Source organism: Helianthus annuus, chromosome 7 (assembly GCF_002127325.2).
Source record: "Helianthus annuus cultivar XRQ/B chromosome 7, HanXRQr2.0-SUNRISE, whole genome shotgun sequence".
In the NCBI taxonomy this organism is placed as follows: Eukaryota; Viridiplantae; Streptophyta; class Magnoliopsida; order Asterales; family Asteraceae; genus Helianthus; species Helianthus annuus.
In genome coordinates, this window is record NC_035439.2 from 6,520,169 (window position 1) to 6,532,955 (window position 12,787).

Below are 12,787 nucleotides of genomic sequence, written 5' to 3' on the forward strand. Positions count from 1 at the left end.
TCTCTATTGTTTATTATCTAATTCTCTACTAACAAAAAAAATTGAGTATAAAACGCCAAAAATTACAAACACCAAAACGCCTGATAGTATGAAAACTGTGAGAACGGATGCTAGCAAAGCACGTTGTTGTTATATAAAACGCCAAAAAATGCCAAACAATGTATTATTAGAAAACAACACTAATTGACAGATGAAACTGAACGAAATAATAACTGCAATAAATAAAAATGAAGAGATGGGAACATTATTGCTAAACATTTATTATATTAAAAGCCACTAAATGGGAAATTGAATTTATTTATCTTTTCAAAATGCCATAATTGTCCGTCACATTATAGGCCTGCATCCTACATGGCACAACAATTGATAAAAAAATACACATCAAGAAAATCACTGATGTTTTTTACCGCCAAAAATAAATTTCTACCTGGCCGCAAAAAAAAGCTTGTTATATAAATACAACAACTAAACAAAAGCTTCACGCTCCACACATTCACAAAAAACGCCACAGCTTGTCTAAAACGCCATATAATTTAAAAAAAATGGTACATGTTATTGCAGAGAGGTTTGAGAGGTCAGAGGACGTTTCGTCATTAAGTTCTCTGACGGGAGAATGGTGAAAGTCAAAACAATCAAAGCCATACTTAGTTAAACGGCAAAATATTTACTATGCTCCTGATCTAAAATAACAATAAAAACGCCATGTATTTGTTAAACGCCAAAAAATGGAGAGATGTTGTAAGACGCGTTTAAAAAATGAATATGAAAGGACAAAAAAAACCCCCTCCGCCCTTCACTATGTCGCGTGCCACGTGTTAGGCCAGGATCCGTTCTCACTGTTCTCATACTTTAGGACGTTTTCTCCTGATTCCGTACCTATATATATATGTATATATATATATATATATATATATATATATATATATATATATATATATATATATATATATATATGTATATATATACTAGTCACTTACCCGCGCGATGCGGCGGGAGTGGCGATTTACAATAGGATACTCGTTTACCGTTAGTTTATCCGTCGTCTCGTGATATATCGTATAGTACTTAAGTTAGTTTTCTTATTCGTGATCTTCTACAAGAATAGTACAAAACAAGGAAGTAGATGTAATTAAAAACAAGAAGAGTTCAAAACAGTCAAGTAGCTAGACAAAACAATAAAAACAAAATGCGGGGAGTCTCTTGTATCTCTTCCTGTTTTACCAATACATCCGTTCGCTTATGACTTTCTTGTATCTTCTCCTCTCCTGTACCAGATTTCGACACATAACAAAATGTTACACGCTTACAGGTGCTTTAAAATAGTAATTAAAAAGTAATTTCAGGAAGCAAATAAGGCACATAATCTACTAACTTACCTTCGTTTTGATACGGATGCGATTAATTAATCACGCAACACTTCCTGGTAGACAACATTTGATGTGTAAACTCCGCGTTGTTTGAATTCTTTGGCGAGATGTACCAACACCTTCGTACTTTGTCTTGAAATCCCTCTTGATAACGCGACATAAAGTTGTCCATGTGAAAATACAGAATCCGGTAGATAAATACCAACGTTCGGAATTGTTTGACCTTGAGCTTTATTAATCGTCATGGAAAAGCTAAGTCGAATTGGAAATTGTTTTCTTTTCAGCTTAAATGGGAACATGTCATCTTCAGAAAGGGTTAGAGGGATTCTTGGCAAAAAAACTCTTTTTCTGGCATGTTGACCGACTGCAATTTCCGCATCAATAACATTTCGCATGAAACCCTTACATATCAACCGCGTGCCATTACACAGGCCATGTGATGGATCGATATTACGTAACAATATTATTGGGCATCCAATTTTTAAATGAAGCTTATGAGGCGGCAAACCACTAACATTTAGCGAATTTAAGAACTCGACCGGATAGAAGTTGCGCTGATCGTCTTCAGCTTCATCAAAACTGTAATAAACTTTTTCCTCCCCTTGAAAAATTTCAATCATTTGATTATTAATCTCGTCAACACTATCATTTTTAGTGGACAATATTGCTCTAGAGATTATATAATCTGAAGAATATACATTATCTTCAATTGATGGAAAGATGGCATGGATCAATTCTTTTATAGCGTTTTCTCTGTTGTTGCACTGAATTGTCATGTCATCGGGTATGCGGATATAGTTTCCTTCGATTGGTTCTTCAGTTCCATCGCCGACTCTTAAAAGAAATTTAGAAAACCATGGATCTTTCAGCGCTCTCATATTTATGGTCAACCGCATCTTCTTAGTCAAAGACCAAAGAGGTGACATTCGTACGCTGGAGTCTACAATCTGTGCTCGAGTGCCACGTTTGATAACCGGCAACACCTGTCTGAAGTCACCTCCCATAACCATTATCTTTCCACCAAATGGGAGACTAACACCTATAATGTCTTGGAATGTACGATCGACTGCCTCTATCGCTTGTCGTTTAGCCATCGACGCTTCATCCCATATGATTATTTTGGCAGAGCGAATCAGTTTAGCGGCCCCACTCTGTTTTTTAATATTGCACATTGAATTATTTTCAAGATTAAGAGGAATCTTGAATCTCGAGTGAGCCGTTCTACCTCCTGGCATATTATTAGCCGCTGCACCTGATGAAGCTGTTGCGAGAGCAATAAGACCACGTGACCGAATTTCAGCAAGCAAGGCAATGTACAAAAATGTTTTTCCAGTTCCACCTGGACCATCAATAAAGAACACGCCTGGAAGATCATTATCAACATGCATCATGATCTCATCAAACACATTTTTTTGGTCCGGATTAAGTGAATGTTTGGCACTCAAGTGTTCAGGTTCCAAAACAATCCCATACTCTTCTTGTAACTCACGATAACCTGCATCTTGTAAGTTAACATCGTCAGTTATCTTAGGAAGGTCGAATTCATTGAAATTTTTACCCATGGATTGTACCAAGACACTTATTTCGGTAAGAACCATATTTTGAACTCGTTCTATACTTTGACAGTGTAACCGATGATCTTCAGATAGTGAATCAAAGTGGTCTTTCCATAACTTTCGAATATCTCCAGGTTGGCAAAAAATCATTATGGTCGCAAATAACCTTCTAAGAGCATTGGGAAACTGAAACGTAGAGGCTTCTTCGAGACATTGTGATAGATATTCATCGTCTTCTATTAAGCCTAACTCAAGAGCTGCTTTCCGAAATGTCGCACACCGTTGACCATTAACTGTGCAAAGATGTTCGAAAGAAGTAGGCCCTCTGACATTTGACAAAAGTAGGCGTAAGTAGTACCTTTCTCCTTCGGCTGGATTAGCGGAAACGATACGACCTCTTTGTTTTTTACCGAAACGACGACTCCAACGGCGTGTGCTTCCATTCCAAGTATAGTGTTTTGGAAAATCTTTATACAAATGTACCCTTGCTGTTTCATCGTTTCTATTCTGATCAAAAAATGCTGTTAGCATGGTTCTCTTATCCCTTTCCCTATCAACAATATTAGGCATCAAGTCATCATCTCTAAATCTAACCATCTGATTATTTGGGAGATGAAGTTGTAAGGCTAGAACAGCAGGAAAGATTTGAGAAAGAGAGAAGGAAAAAATTCGCCACATAGCCTCTGGGGGCGATATGTAGCGTGCATCTTGAAATCTTTTTATCTCATTAATAACAACCCCTGGCTCACTTTGATCGACTTGAATAACCTGTTTGTCATGTCCTTTATAAACATATTTGAAAAGATATTTCACAGATTTTATACTTGAGCAAACTTCAACATTCATGTGGCAGTTAAACATCATCAAAAGCCTTGGATTATATGGGACCACCCATCTATTATCAAGTGTTTGTCCTCGTAGGTCCACTTCTATCCCGGTGTCTCTCCTTCGATACAACGGATACGAATCTTCTCCTTGTGTCGTCTGTTCGTTAAATTGTCTAGGATAGTGAAAACGACAAATTTTAGGATCACCCTGCATACAAGGACTGCTTGATCGTAAATTGCCGCAAGGACCGTGAATCATGTGCTTGACAACCATCTCATGCAATCTGGGATGTGTTAGTTTGTTAGGAATTTCAGCACACACAACCTTATCATAATGGTCCGCGTTATTGATCTTGTGTTGCGGGTACATGATTAGGAGAAAATGTGCGTGCGGCAAACCCCGCTTTTGAAATTCAATGACATAGACGTATGACTTAACTTCCCCGAGGACATGTTTCTTGAAGAGTTGATCCTTAAGATCTTCTAATTTAGCCCGGAACACTCTTGAAACAAGGTCTGGACGATCTGTAGCAGTTTGACCAACATGTAAGTTATCACATATCTCAGGCCACTTAGGATTACATGTCATTGTAAGGAATACATCAGGCTTGCCGTCGTCTTGAACTAACGTCATCGCATCTAGAAACCGACGTCGCATGTCGCGAGGCCCCCCGATGAAAGATGAAGGCAACACAATTCTTTTCCCGACTCTGTTTGCATGAACCTCGCCAGTATTGACGCAATCCACAATACCTTGGTACAATTCGGCTCGAATTTTTTCCTGGTTTCTCTCACAAAATTCTAAGCGTGACGTCTCAATTTTGATATAAACATCAACCACAAACTGCTGTAGCAGCCTACCACCGAACAAAAGCACATTATCGGTAGATCGAATCTGGAACTTGTAACAGTAGTACTCTCGCATAGCCACGGTTGTTCTACCACTTCGTGTGTTAGCCTCTGAACGATGAAGATGTATTAAAAACAAACAGTTAATAAAAATAAAACGCATTACGCTATTTTTATGATCTTCACTTAAAAAGGATAACAAATTGTTGGTACCTTCCATTTCTCCTTCGATGTTGTCATTGTTGCGAACCTCATTGATTGATACTCCTTGACGTGGTATGTTAGCATGCCAACCCGACTCACCATTAGGAAAAAATAAAGGATACGACAATGGATCGTAACAACTGAAGTACGGCTGAATAGTTTGTCTATATTCAGACCTACCGTACACTACAATACTTCGTTTATACGAAGTGATATTGTCATTACCTTCAACCCAAATACCAGCAACCTATATAATTGTGAACTATAAGTAAGTAAAATAAGCAATTATATTAAATAATTGCAATTAATATAATATATTATATATACCTCCGATGTCGTTGGTCGGTTGTACACCCTTTGGTCAAGTTCAACCGAAGTATTCAAAGTGACTCTATAGTTGTCCAGAGGTCCTAGTTCCGCAAGTCTTCTAAATGTATCGACATATGGGTTTGTAGAAAGAACGCGTGTTAAAATCTGAGTAATACGCCGATCAAGATTTGGCCATCGGAGTATGTGATCTAACTCAGTATCAGGATCGTAAAAATACAACTGCAAGTACCTAGGAGTCCCATCCCTCGGAACTAATTGGTCGATTCTGTGATATATTCCTTTATGTGCACGAAAAGTATATACGCCGTCTCTCATATTGTTCAATGTATCATCCAATGTCACACCCATTGAGGCAAAAGAAAAATTGGTGTTATAAGCACGGATGTTTTACCTAAACAAATCTCCAATTTCATCTTGAGACGTGAAAAGTCGGTACAATTCCTCTGGAATTTCTAAGTTTGCTAACACGGTTTTCCCACTCATACAACAAAAGGTATCAAATTCAAATTGAAATCGTTTTGCTCCACAATTAGGACATGCGCCTCGTTCCTTTAAAACACGATGCTCTCCAGGTACACCATTGTAAACAAAATTATAAGGATCATCTTCTACGCTCCCATGTTGGAGGGAAGGTTGATCAACTACTTCAGCAAATTGGGGTAATAAAGTACGCGGATGAATTTGAATACCTAAAAAAATTGGTGTATTAAGTAATGAAGGTTGTAAAAGATGTCAAGTTCGAAAAAGAAATCTTTGTTAAATAAATAGAAACCTCGTGATGTTCTATGCCTGACTACGTCAATTACATCATCTATCGGGGTTTGGTTGACTTGACTGCCATTTGAAATACGCATTCCATTATCGTTTGGTGTATTAGAACATCCTTCATTGTACTCCTTGCATTTTGTAGTAGAAACACTTGAGGCGTTCTCATTTGTTGTTTGTAGAAATTGAGTAATATTAGTTTGTAAACTTCTTAACGGTGTCCTTTCTGTTGACCTATTATTCATTAAAGATATTGATGAAGCACTTTGGGGGGCATCACCACTCCCAAATTTAGATACTTTGTTATTTTCTTTGCGTGCAGCATAGTATCTTTTTTGATACTCTTTTCGTTTTTCAGCTTTAGTAGATGCACTCGAGCTAGAAGCATGATTTCGAGGGTTTGAGAGTCCATTAGTCATTGTAAATTGAAAAAATGACAAATACCTTGCAAATTAAATAAAAGAGAGTTATCATAGATGATGAAATTCTCAAATCATAACAACATTCCAACACATAACTTAGAGAAAAACAAACCGAAGGATAACATTGAAATACATAATGATAACATTAAAATACATGACTTAAACGGAATATCATGACTTAGAGAAAAAAAACACAAATCCTTAAAACATTGACATACATAATGATAACATTAAGTGAAAGCCAATCTAAATACTTGGTGAAACAATGGTCTGCACAAACACCGCACCCTTAAAACCTCGAAACCAAGAAACGGGATAAAAACATTCGAAGGGCTTCATATCCATTTCAATTGTAAACAACTTCCCTAATTTAGTCATCACAAACCAATTACCATTTGTCACATAATGTGTTATATCGCACCACAATGACAATGATATCGGGGGGATCGGAGGACATGATAAGACCTTAATCCAGTAATCCCCTTGTAGTGTCCATAGGTCAATTGTCATCTCAAACATGCCAGTGCTAGCAAACATGTGAAGCACATTTTTTACATTAACTAAAACACCTTGAACCATTCCATTAGAAGGAACGGGTGGAAAGCTTATCTCCTTGAACTGCTCCGAATTAACATAAAAACAAATCACCACATTCGTACCTCCAATCCAACATTCGCAAACAGTGAAATATAGAGTACCACCACAAAATGTGCCAGCTGACCAATTGAAATGAGGGCTTAGGTACTCTTGTCTTGTTATGAAAGGAATATTTCTCCAAGAATCTACTTCCCTAGAATAAACATAGACACCAAGTACACCACTCCTACGCTTTATATGCAAGACCTTGTAATCATCGTCAGCGTCAACGTACAAACCAATGGCATCAAGGTTATTTATATAGAATCCATGAGAATCAGGGGTTGACAAACGCTTGAAAGCAGTAGTTGTTGGATTCCAAAGAAGCAGCTCGTATGTATGATTCAAGCAAACACACAACAATCCGTTCAAATGTGAAAGTATTGAGACATCATTATTTTGGTGATGGAATGGAAATGTAACTGTTGAGCTTGGACCATAGTCATTGTTATTAGAGATGATTGGACGAACAGAACACGTTAGGTCGTCAATTAGTAGAACTCTCTGGTTAGATGAAACTACTGAGCGAGAACAATGTATCTTTACGAAATCTTGTGTTGACAATAACGCATACCATTGCTTACATACACTCTTAGAACGACCTACATCCTTTGCTGGCAGCCTCGTTAATATCTCAAACACGATTGTATGAGTAGGAAGGTCAGCCATGGTTATACCTTCGTTTAATACAGATAATGATTATTTAGTTGTCCAATCTAAGAAGATTATACCTTGGTGATAGATTATAAATACTTCTACAATTACATCAATATGAGGGAAACAAAAAGCAAAACACGAAACACCAAGAGAGACTTTAATATTCAACAACTAAACAAATAACAACACCAAATGTTTCTAACTTAAACACAAATTGGATAACGATCCATAATTTACATATCCCGTGCCTCGACCATATCCGGTTCGTACGTAATCGTACTCAACTCCGTAGACTTCAAAATATTAACTGAAATAACAAATAAAATATAACTTTTATTAAACTACATGAGCCATTAGATCTAACTAATTATTAGAATGTTCATGTGTAAAGCATAACATACTATCTGGTAGATGAACCAACTTGAGACGTGATACATATATGATGGACCTTTGTTGCACGGCTCGAATGGAACGTATAACATCGGAAGGCTTCAGGGCAGACAAAAACAATTGTATTGTGTGACCACTGTATATTACGATTTTGGGTTAAAGTTCTTCTAATAATAATATTTTCTTACATATAACGTAAATATTATGTTTGTAATATGTTATTAATAAATAATAACGTACGTCTTATCTTGAAGAGAAAGTTCAAAACAACATCGATCACGTTTGCCTTCTATTATTCTCCCAACCACATCTAAAACCAAATCAGTTAAATCGTATAGACCATATATAAAGTTTTATATATTTAATAAAAATTATAGATAGAGAATTAATATGTACCAACAATATCCATTTGAGGTCTCCTGTCATGCTTCAATTCTATAATGGAAGGGACCAATGGATATAAAGAAGCACCCCTTGGAATCGTAAGCATAAGTGAAGAAAGCTTTGTATATTCGTTGATGACAATTTTCTTCTCGGACCAAACTAACACGTAATTCTGGTACTTTGGGCACTCAAGATAGTTGAGATTCTCAATTTGGAAATGATTCAACGAAAAAAAACCACCCATCAATGACGCGTCATTATATTTGTGTATCAAATTTTGTGGGACGAACGCAACAATTTTTTGTCTCTAAAATGAAAAGAAATTTAGTGGTGGAAAAACGCTTATATAACACAAAGTAAATTAAAATAATGTTCTTACGTGTTGATCAAGAAATATAACCACTAATCTCTTTCCATCAACGTCATGCCAAATAAACTCCACCTTAACAAATATTATATTATACCATGCTCTATCATTTGTCAATGATGAAAATTCTTCAACGGAAAAATGATCAGACATATCCTATTAAGTGTTCAATATTAGTTAACTAAAAAAATAAAAACTCCAGAAATAAAATTTAAACTAAAACATGATTAAAATTAAACAGCAACAAATTTAAATTTAAACTAATACATAATTAAAAGTTACATAATTAAGATTCAAACTAATTCGAGAAAAAAAAAACTACAGTCATCATAAAAGTTGTTCTAAGGTTCCCAAACCATTTTTTCATCCAATGGTGGTTCGTAAACCGCCCCAGGGTCAGTTTCGTACCCTTCAGCCCAGGTCGGTAGTTCTTGTGTTTGACTGTAGTTTTCCACATAAGGGGGGTTTGAAGGTGGAGGATGCATAGGAAGTATAGGAGTGTTTGGCACCGGACGATGGCACCCCTCAATTTGTAGTCCACCAAATTGTAGTTGAGCGAAGGTATAGTCATACGCCCAATTCAACTCTTCATCCGTCCAACCAAATGGATCATCATATTCAGGGTTTGCCAATGGAGGTGGGGTTGAAACCGAAGGTGGGGTTAAAACCGGAGGTGGGGTTGACACCGGAGGTGGGTTTGAAGTTAGAGGGTTTGAATCAGGAAGGTTTAAATGGTTTGTTGATCCTAGTGATTCAACGGGAATTGGATAACCACCGCCCATACCTCTCAATTGATATGTGTTTGGAGTGATTTGTAAACTGAAAAATACAAAAAGAGAAATAGATAATACTTGAATTTAGAGTATCCAATTTATTTGACTACTTACTTTTTAGACTTATATGGTTAGAAACTAATGTTGTTAACGGAAGATTATGTTGTACCACTGGTCATGGTTAATTTGTATTACGAAATATCCCTATTTTTTTCTCTTTATTGAAATATTCTATGCAAGTTTCATCTCATGTATATAATCAAAACGGCGTTTTATTTTTACCACGTGTTTTAAACGTTAAAAGAAAACATATAAAATAAGAAATCCACATACATGAACACATACACATAATTACTATAACAATCAGCTTTGTGAATACAGTATTGTTTTAAATACAGTATTGTTTTGAATACAGTATTGTTTTGAACACAGTATTGTTTTGAATACAGTATTGTTTTGAATACAGTATTGTTTTGAATACAGCTTTGTGAATACAGTATTGTTTTGTGAATACGGCGTTTTATTTTGTTTTGAATACAGTATTGTTTTAAAAAAAATTCCTGTAATGATGAAGGAAAAGATCAAAATATAACAGAACAAAGTAAATGAATGAAAAGATCATAATTATCACAAAACCATGACACATATCAGTCCCAAAAATGAAGGAAAAGATCAAAATATAACAGAACAAAGTAAAATCAAAACTACAAAAACAATTTACTATAATTTACACATACACATAATTACTATAACAATCAGCTTTGTGAATACAGTATTGTTTTAAATACAGTATTGTTTTGAATACAGTATTGTTTTGAATACAGTATTGTTTTGAATACAGTATTGTTTTGAATACAGTATTGTTTTGAATACAGCTTTGTGAATACAGTATTGTTTTGTGAATACGGCGTTTTATTTTGTTTTGAATACAGTACTGTTTTAAAAAAAATTCCTGTAATGATGAAGGAAAAGATCAAAATATAACAGAACAAAGTAAATGAACCTAAATATCATAATTATCACAAAACCATGACACATATCAGTCCCAAAAATGAAGGAAAAGATCAAAATATAACAGAACAAAGTAAAATCAAAACTACAAAAACAATTTATCCTTTCACTATCCCGAAAAATGAAAAAATATATCAAAACATCCCACAGAACAAACTAAAATAAAAAGTACATAACAATTTATCTTTTCACTATTCCATATCTAAAATTGACCTAACTATCATAATTTTCATTGAACTACAACACTTATCATCCCCAAAAATGACCTAAATATCATAATTATCACAAAACCATGACACATATCAGTCCCAAAAATGAAGGAAAAGATCAAAATATAACAGAACAAAGTAAAATCAAAACTACAAAAACAATTTATCCTTTCACTATCCCGAAAAATGAAAAAATATATCAAAACATCCCACAGAACAAACTAAAATAAAAAATACATAACAATTTATCTTTTCACTATTCCATATCTAAAATTGACCTAACTATCATAATTTTCATTGAACTACAACACTTATCATCCCCAAAAATGACCTAAATATCATAATTATCACAAAACCATGACACATATCAGTCCCAAAAATGAAGGAAAAGATCAAAATATAACAGAACAAAGTAAAATCAAAACTACAAAAACAATTTATCCTTTCACTATCCCGAAAAATGAAAAAATATATCAAAACATCCCACAGAACAAACTAAAATAAAAAGTACATAACAATTTATCTTTTCACTATTCCATATCTAAAATTGACCTAACTATCATAATTTTCATTGAACTACAACACTTATCATCCCCAAAAAATGACCTAAATATCATAATTATCACAAAACCATGAGACATATCAGTCCCAAAAATGAAGGAAAAGATCAAAATATAACAGAACAAAGTAAAATCAAAACTACAAAAACAATTTATCCTTTCACTATCCCGAAAAATGAAAAAATATATCAAAACATCCCACAGAACAAACTAAAATAAAAAGTACATAACAATCTATCTTTTCACTATTCCATATCTAAAATTGACCTAACTATCATAATTTTCATTGAACTACAACACTTATCATCCCCAAAAATGACCTAAATATCATAATTATCACAAAACCATGACACATATCAGTCCCAAAAATGAAGGAAAAGATCAAAATATAACAGAACAAAGTAAAATCAAAACTACAAAAACAATTTATCCTTTCACTATGTCATATTTGAAAGAACTTACAACAATGCAAGAGGGAGATGTGAAAAGCCGACAAAAATTTTAAAACCTTGATGTGAGAGCCGAGAAACTACGCAAGATCCGAATGCAAAGAGTTGATATATTCTGAAATCGAAGTAAATAGAAGTTGTTAAGTTGATGTTTTGAAAGTACGATTATTCAACTGAGATAAACTTACAATTTCAGTTGAGTGTAGTTGAGAGTTTGTAAAGTGTGAGTAGAGTGTAGATATCTCTGGATTATTTATAGAGACTGAAGGAAGCAGTGCTGTCTTTCAAACAGTGTATGGAAGAGTGTTGATATATTATAGAGACTGCAGCAAGCAAGCTGTCTTTCACACAAAAGTAAAGTGTTGCTTTTTCCTGTAGATTGTACTTCCCTGCTTTTGGCATCCCTTTTTGTCAGATGTGTGAGCATTGAGAGAGAAAGCATATGGTGATCCGTGTGAAGTCAAATGGACGGTCCCGATCTTGATCCCTTTTTGTCTGTAGCATAAGTCAAATGGGTTAAGATCAGTTAAAAAACAAAAAGCATAAAAATAACAAAACACATCATAAAACACAAAATATAGTCAAGTTTATATTCTCTCAGTAGCATAGCATGTTAAAAATTAATATTCAAGGCTTAGAAATTACCAAAAAAGAGCGAAAAACCGACTGAATTCGAATCTCAGCCCATTCTTGACACTAATGCTCCGTTAGTTCTCGCAAAGTCAACCATCATAAAAAGAAATCAAGTATTAGTAAAGATTTGATATTAGTTATAACTAGTACACTATTAACTTAAAATAAATTTAATATAAATCACATTTTGTCAAGTTGCAAATATAAAAACCTTTATTATAAACAAAAAAGAAAAGAAAATTGATGAATGATGATAAACTTTACTTTACCTCTGCTTGAGTGAGCATGAGACCACTAAGTGAGAGAACATTCTGCATATGAAGCCCCCATCGATTCGAATGAATCAGCGTTCAGCGTCGCCAAAGCCAATTCCGAGACTCTCCAAGCAGATACACTTT

The 12,787-nt window shown here is 34.7% G+C and overlaps 3 protein-coding genes and 1 long non-coding RNA gene across 4 annotated transcripts; all 4 read right to left on the reverse strand.

Moving 5' to 3' along the window:
* Nucleotides 1–1,683: 1,683 nt before the first annotated feature.
* LOC110866390 lies at nucleotides 1,684–5,481 on the reverse strand. Its single transcript, XM_022115540.1, has 4 exons — nucleotides 5,131–5,481; nucleotides 4,813–5,050; nucleotides 1,883–4,710; nucleotides 1,684–1,731 (listed from the first exon to the last, which is right to left on the reverse strand). The coding sequence occupies exons 1-4, from the start codon at nucleotides 5,479–5,481 to the stop codon at nucleotides 1,684–1,686; spliced, it is 3,465 nt and encodes a 1,154-aa protein (XP_021971232.1).
* Nucleotides 5,482–6,566: 1,085 nt separating this feature from the next.
* LOC110866392 (F-box/kelch-repeat protein At3g17530) lies at nucleotides 6,567–7,625 on the reverse strand. The gene has a single exon (XM_022115541.1). It carries the CDS (start codon nucleotides 7,623–7,625, stop codon nucleotides 6,567–6,569), a length of 1,059 nt encoding a protein of 352 aa, XP_021971233.1.
* Nucleotides 7,626–7,731: 106 nt separating this feature from the next.
* LOC110867683 lies at nucleotides 7,732–8,688 on the reverse strand. Its single transcript, XM_035975525.1, has 3 exons — nucleotides 8,400–8,688; nucleotides 8,244–8,313; nucleotides 7,732–8,139 (listed from the first exon to the last, which is right to left on the reverse strand). The coding sequence occupies exons 1-3, from the start codon at nucleotides 8,629–8,631 to the stop codon at nucleotides 7,977–7,979; spliced, it is 465 nt and encodes a 154-aa protein (XP_035831418.1). The 5' UTR covers nucleotides 8,632–8,688; the 3' UTR covers nucleotides 7,732–7,976.
* Nucleotides 8,689–11,838: 3,150 nt separating this feature from the next.
* On the reverse strand, nucleotides 11,839–12,533 carry LOC118480545. The gene is made up of 3 exons (XR_004863196.1): nucleotides 12,402–12,533; nucleotides 11,945–12,251; nucleotides 11,839–11,871 (listed from the first exon to the last, which is right to left on the reverse strand). It is a non-coding gene; the product is annotated as an uncharacterized LOC118480545 (long non-coding RNA).
* Between the last annotated feature and the right edge of the window lie 254 nt (nucleotides 12,534–12,787).

What these genes read in the sequence shown, in the direction of transcription:
- LOC110866392 (XM_022115541.1), bottom strand. Translation starts at nt 7,625, where the DNA reads ATGGCTGACCTTCCTACTCATACAATCGTGTTTGAGATATTAACGAGG.
- LOC110867683 (XM_035975525.1), bottom strand. Translation starts at nt 8,631, where the DNA reads ATGGGTGGTTTTTTTTCGTTGAATCATTTCCAAATTGAGAATCTCAAC. An exon ending in ACCTCAAATGGATATTGTTG is followed by an intron (nt 8,314 to 8,399) that starts GTACATATTAAT and finishes ATTTGGTTTTAG; the next exon opens with ATGTGGTTGGGAGAATAATA. An exon ending in CTTTCTCTTCAAGATAAGAC is followed by an intron (nt 8,140 to 8,243) that starts GTACGTTATTAT and finishes CGTAATATACAG; the next exon opens with TGGTCACACAATACAATTGT.
- LOC110866390 (XM_022115540.1), bottom strand. Translation starts at nt 5,481, where the DNA reads ATGGGTGTGACATTGGATGATACATTGAACAATATGAGAGACGGCGTA. An exon ending in ACCGACCAACGACATCGGAG is followed by an intron (nt 5,051 to 5,130) that starts GTATATATAATA and finishes ACAATTATATAG; the next exon opens with GTTGCTGGTATTTGGGTTGA. An exon ending in AGTTCTTAAATTCGCTAAAT is followed by an intron (nt 1,732 to 1,882) that starts GTTAGTGGTTTG and finishes CGGAAATTGCAG; the next exon opens with TCGGTCAACATGCCAGAAAA.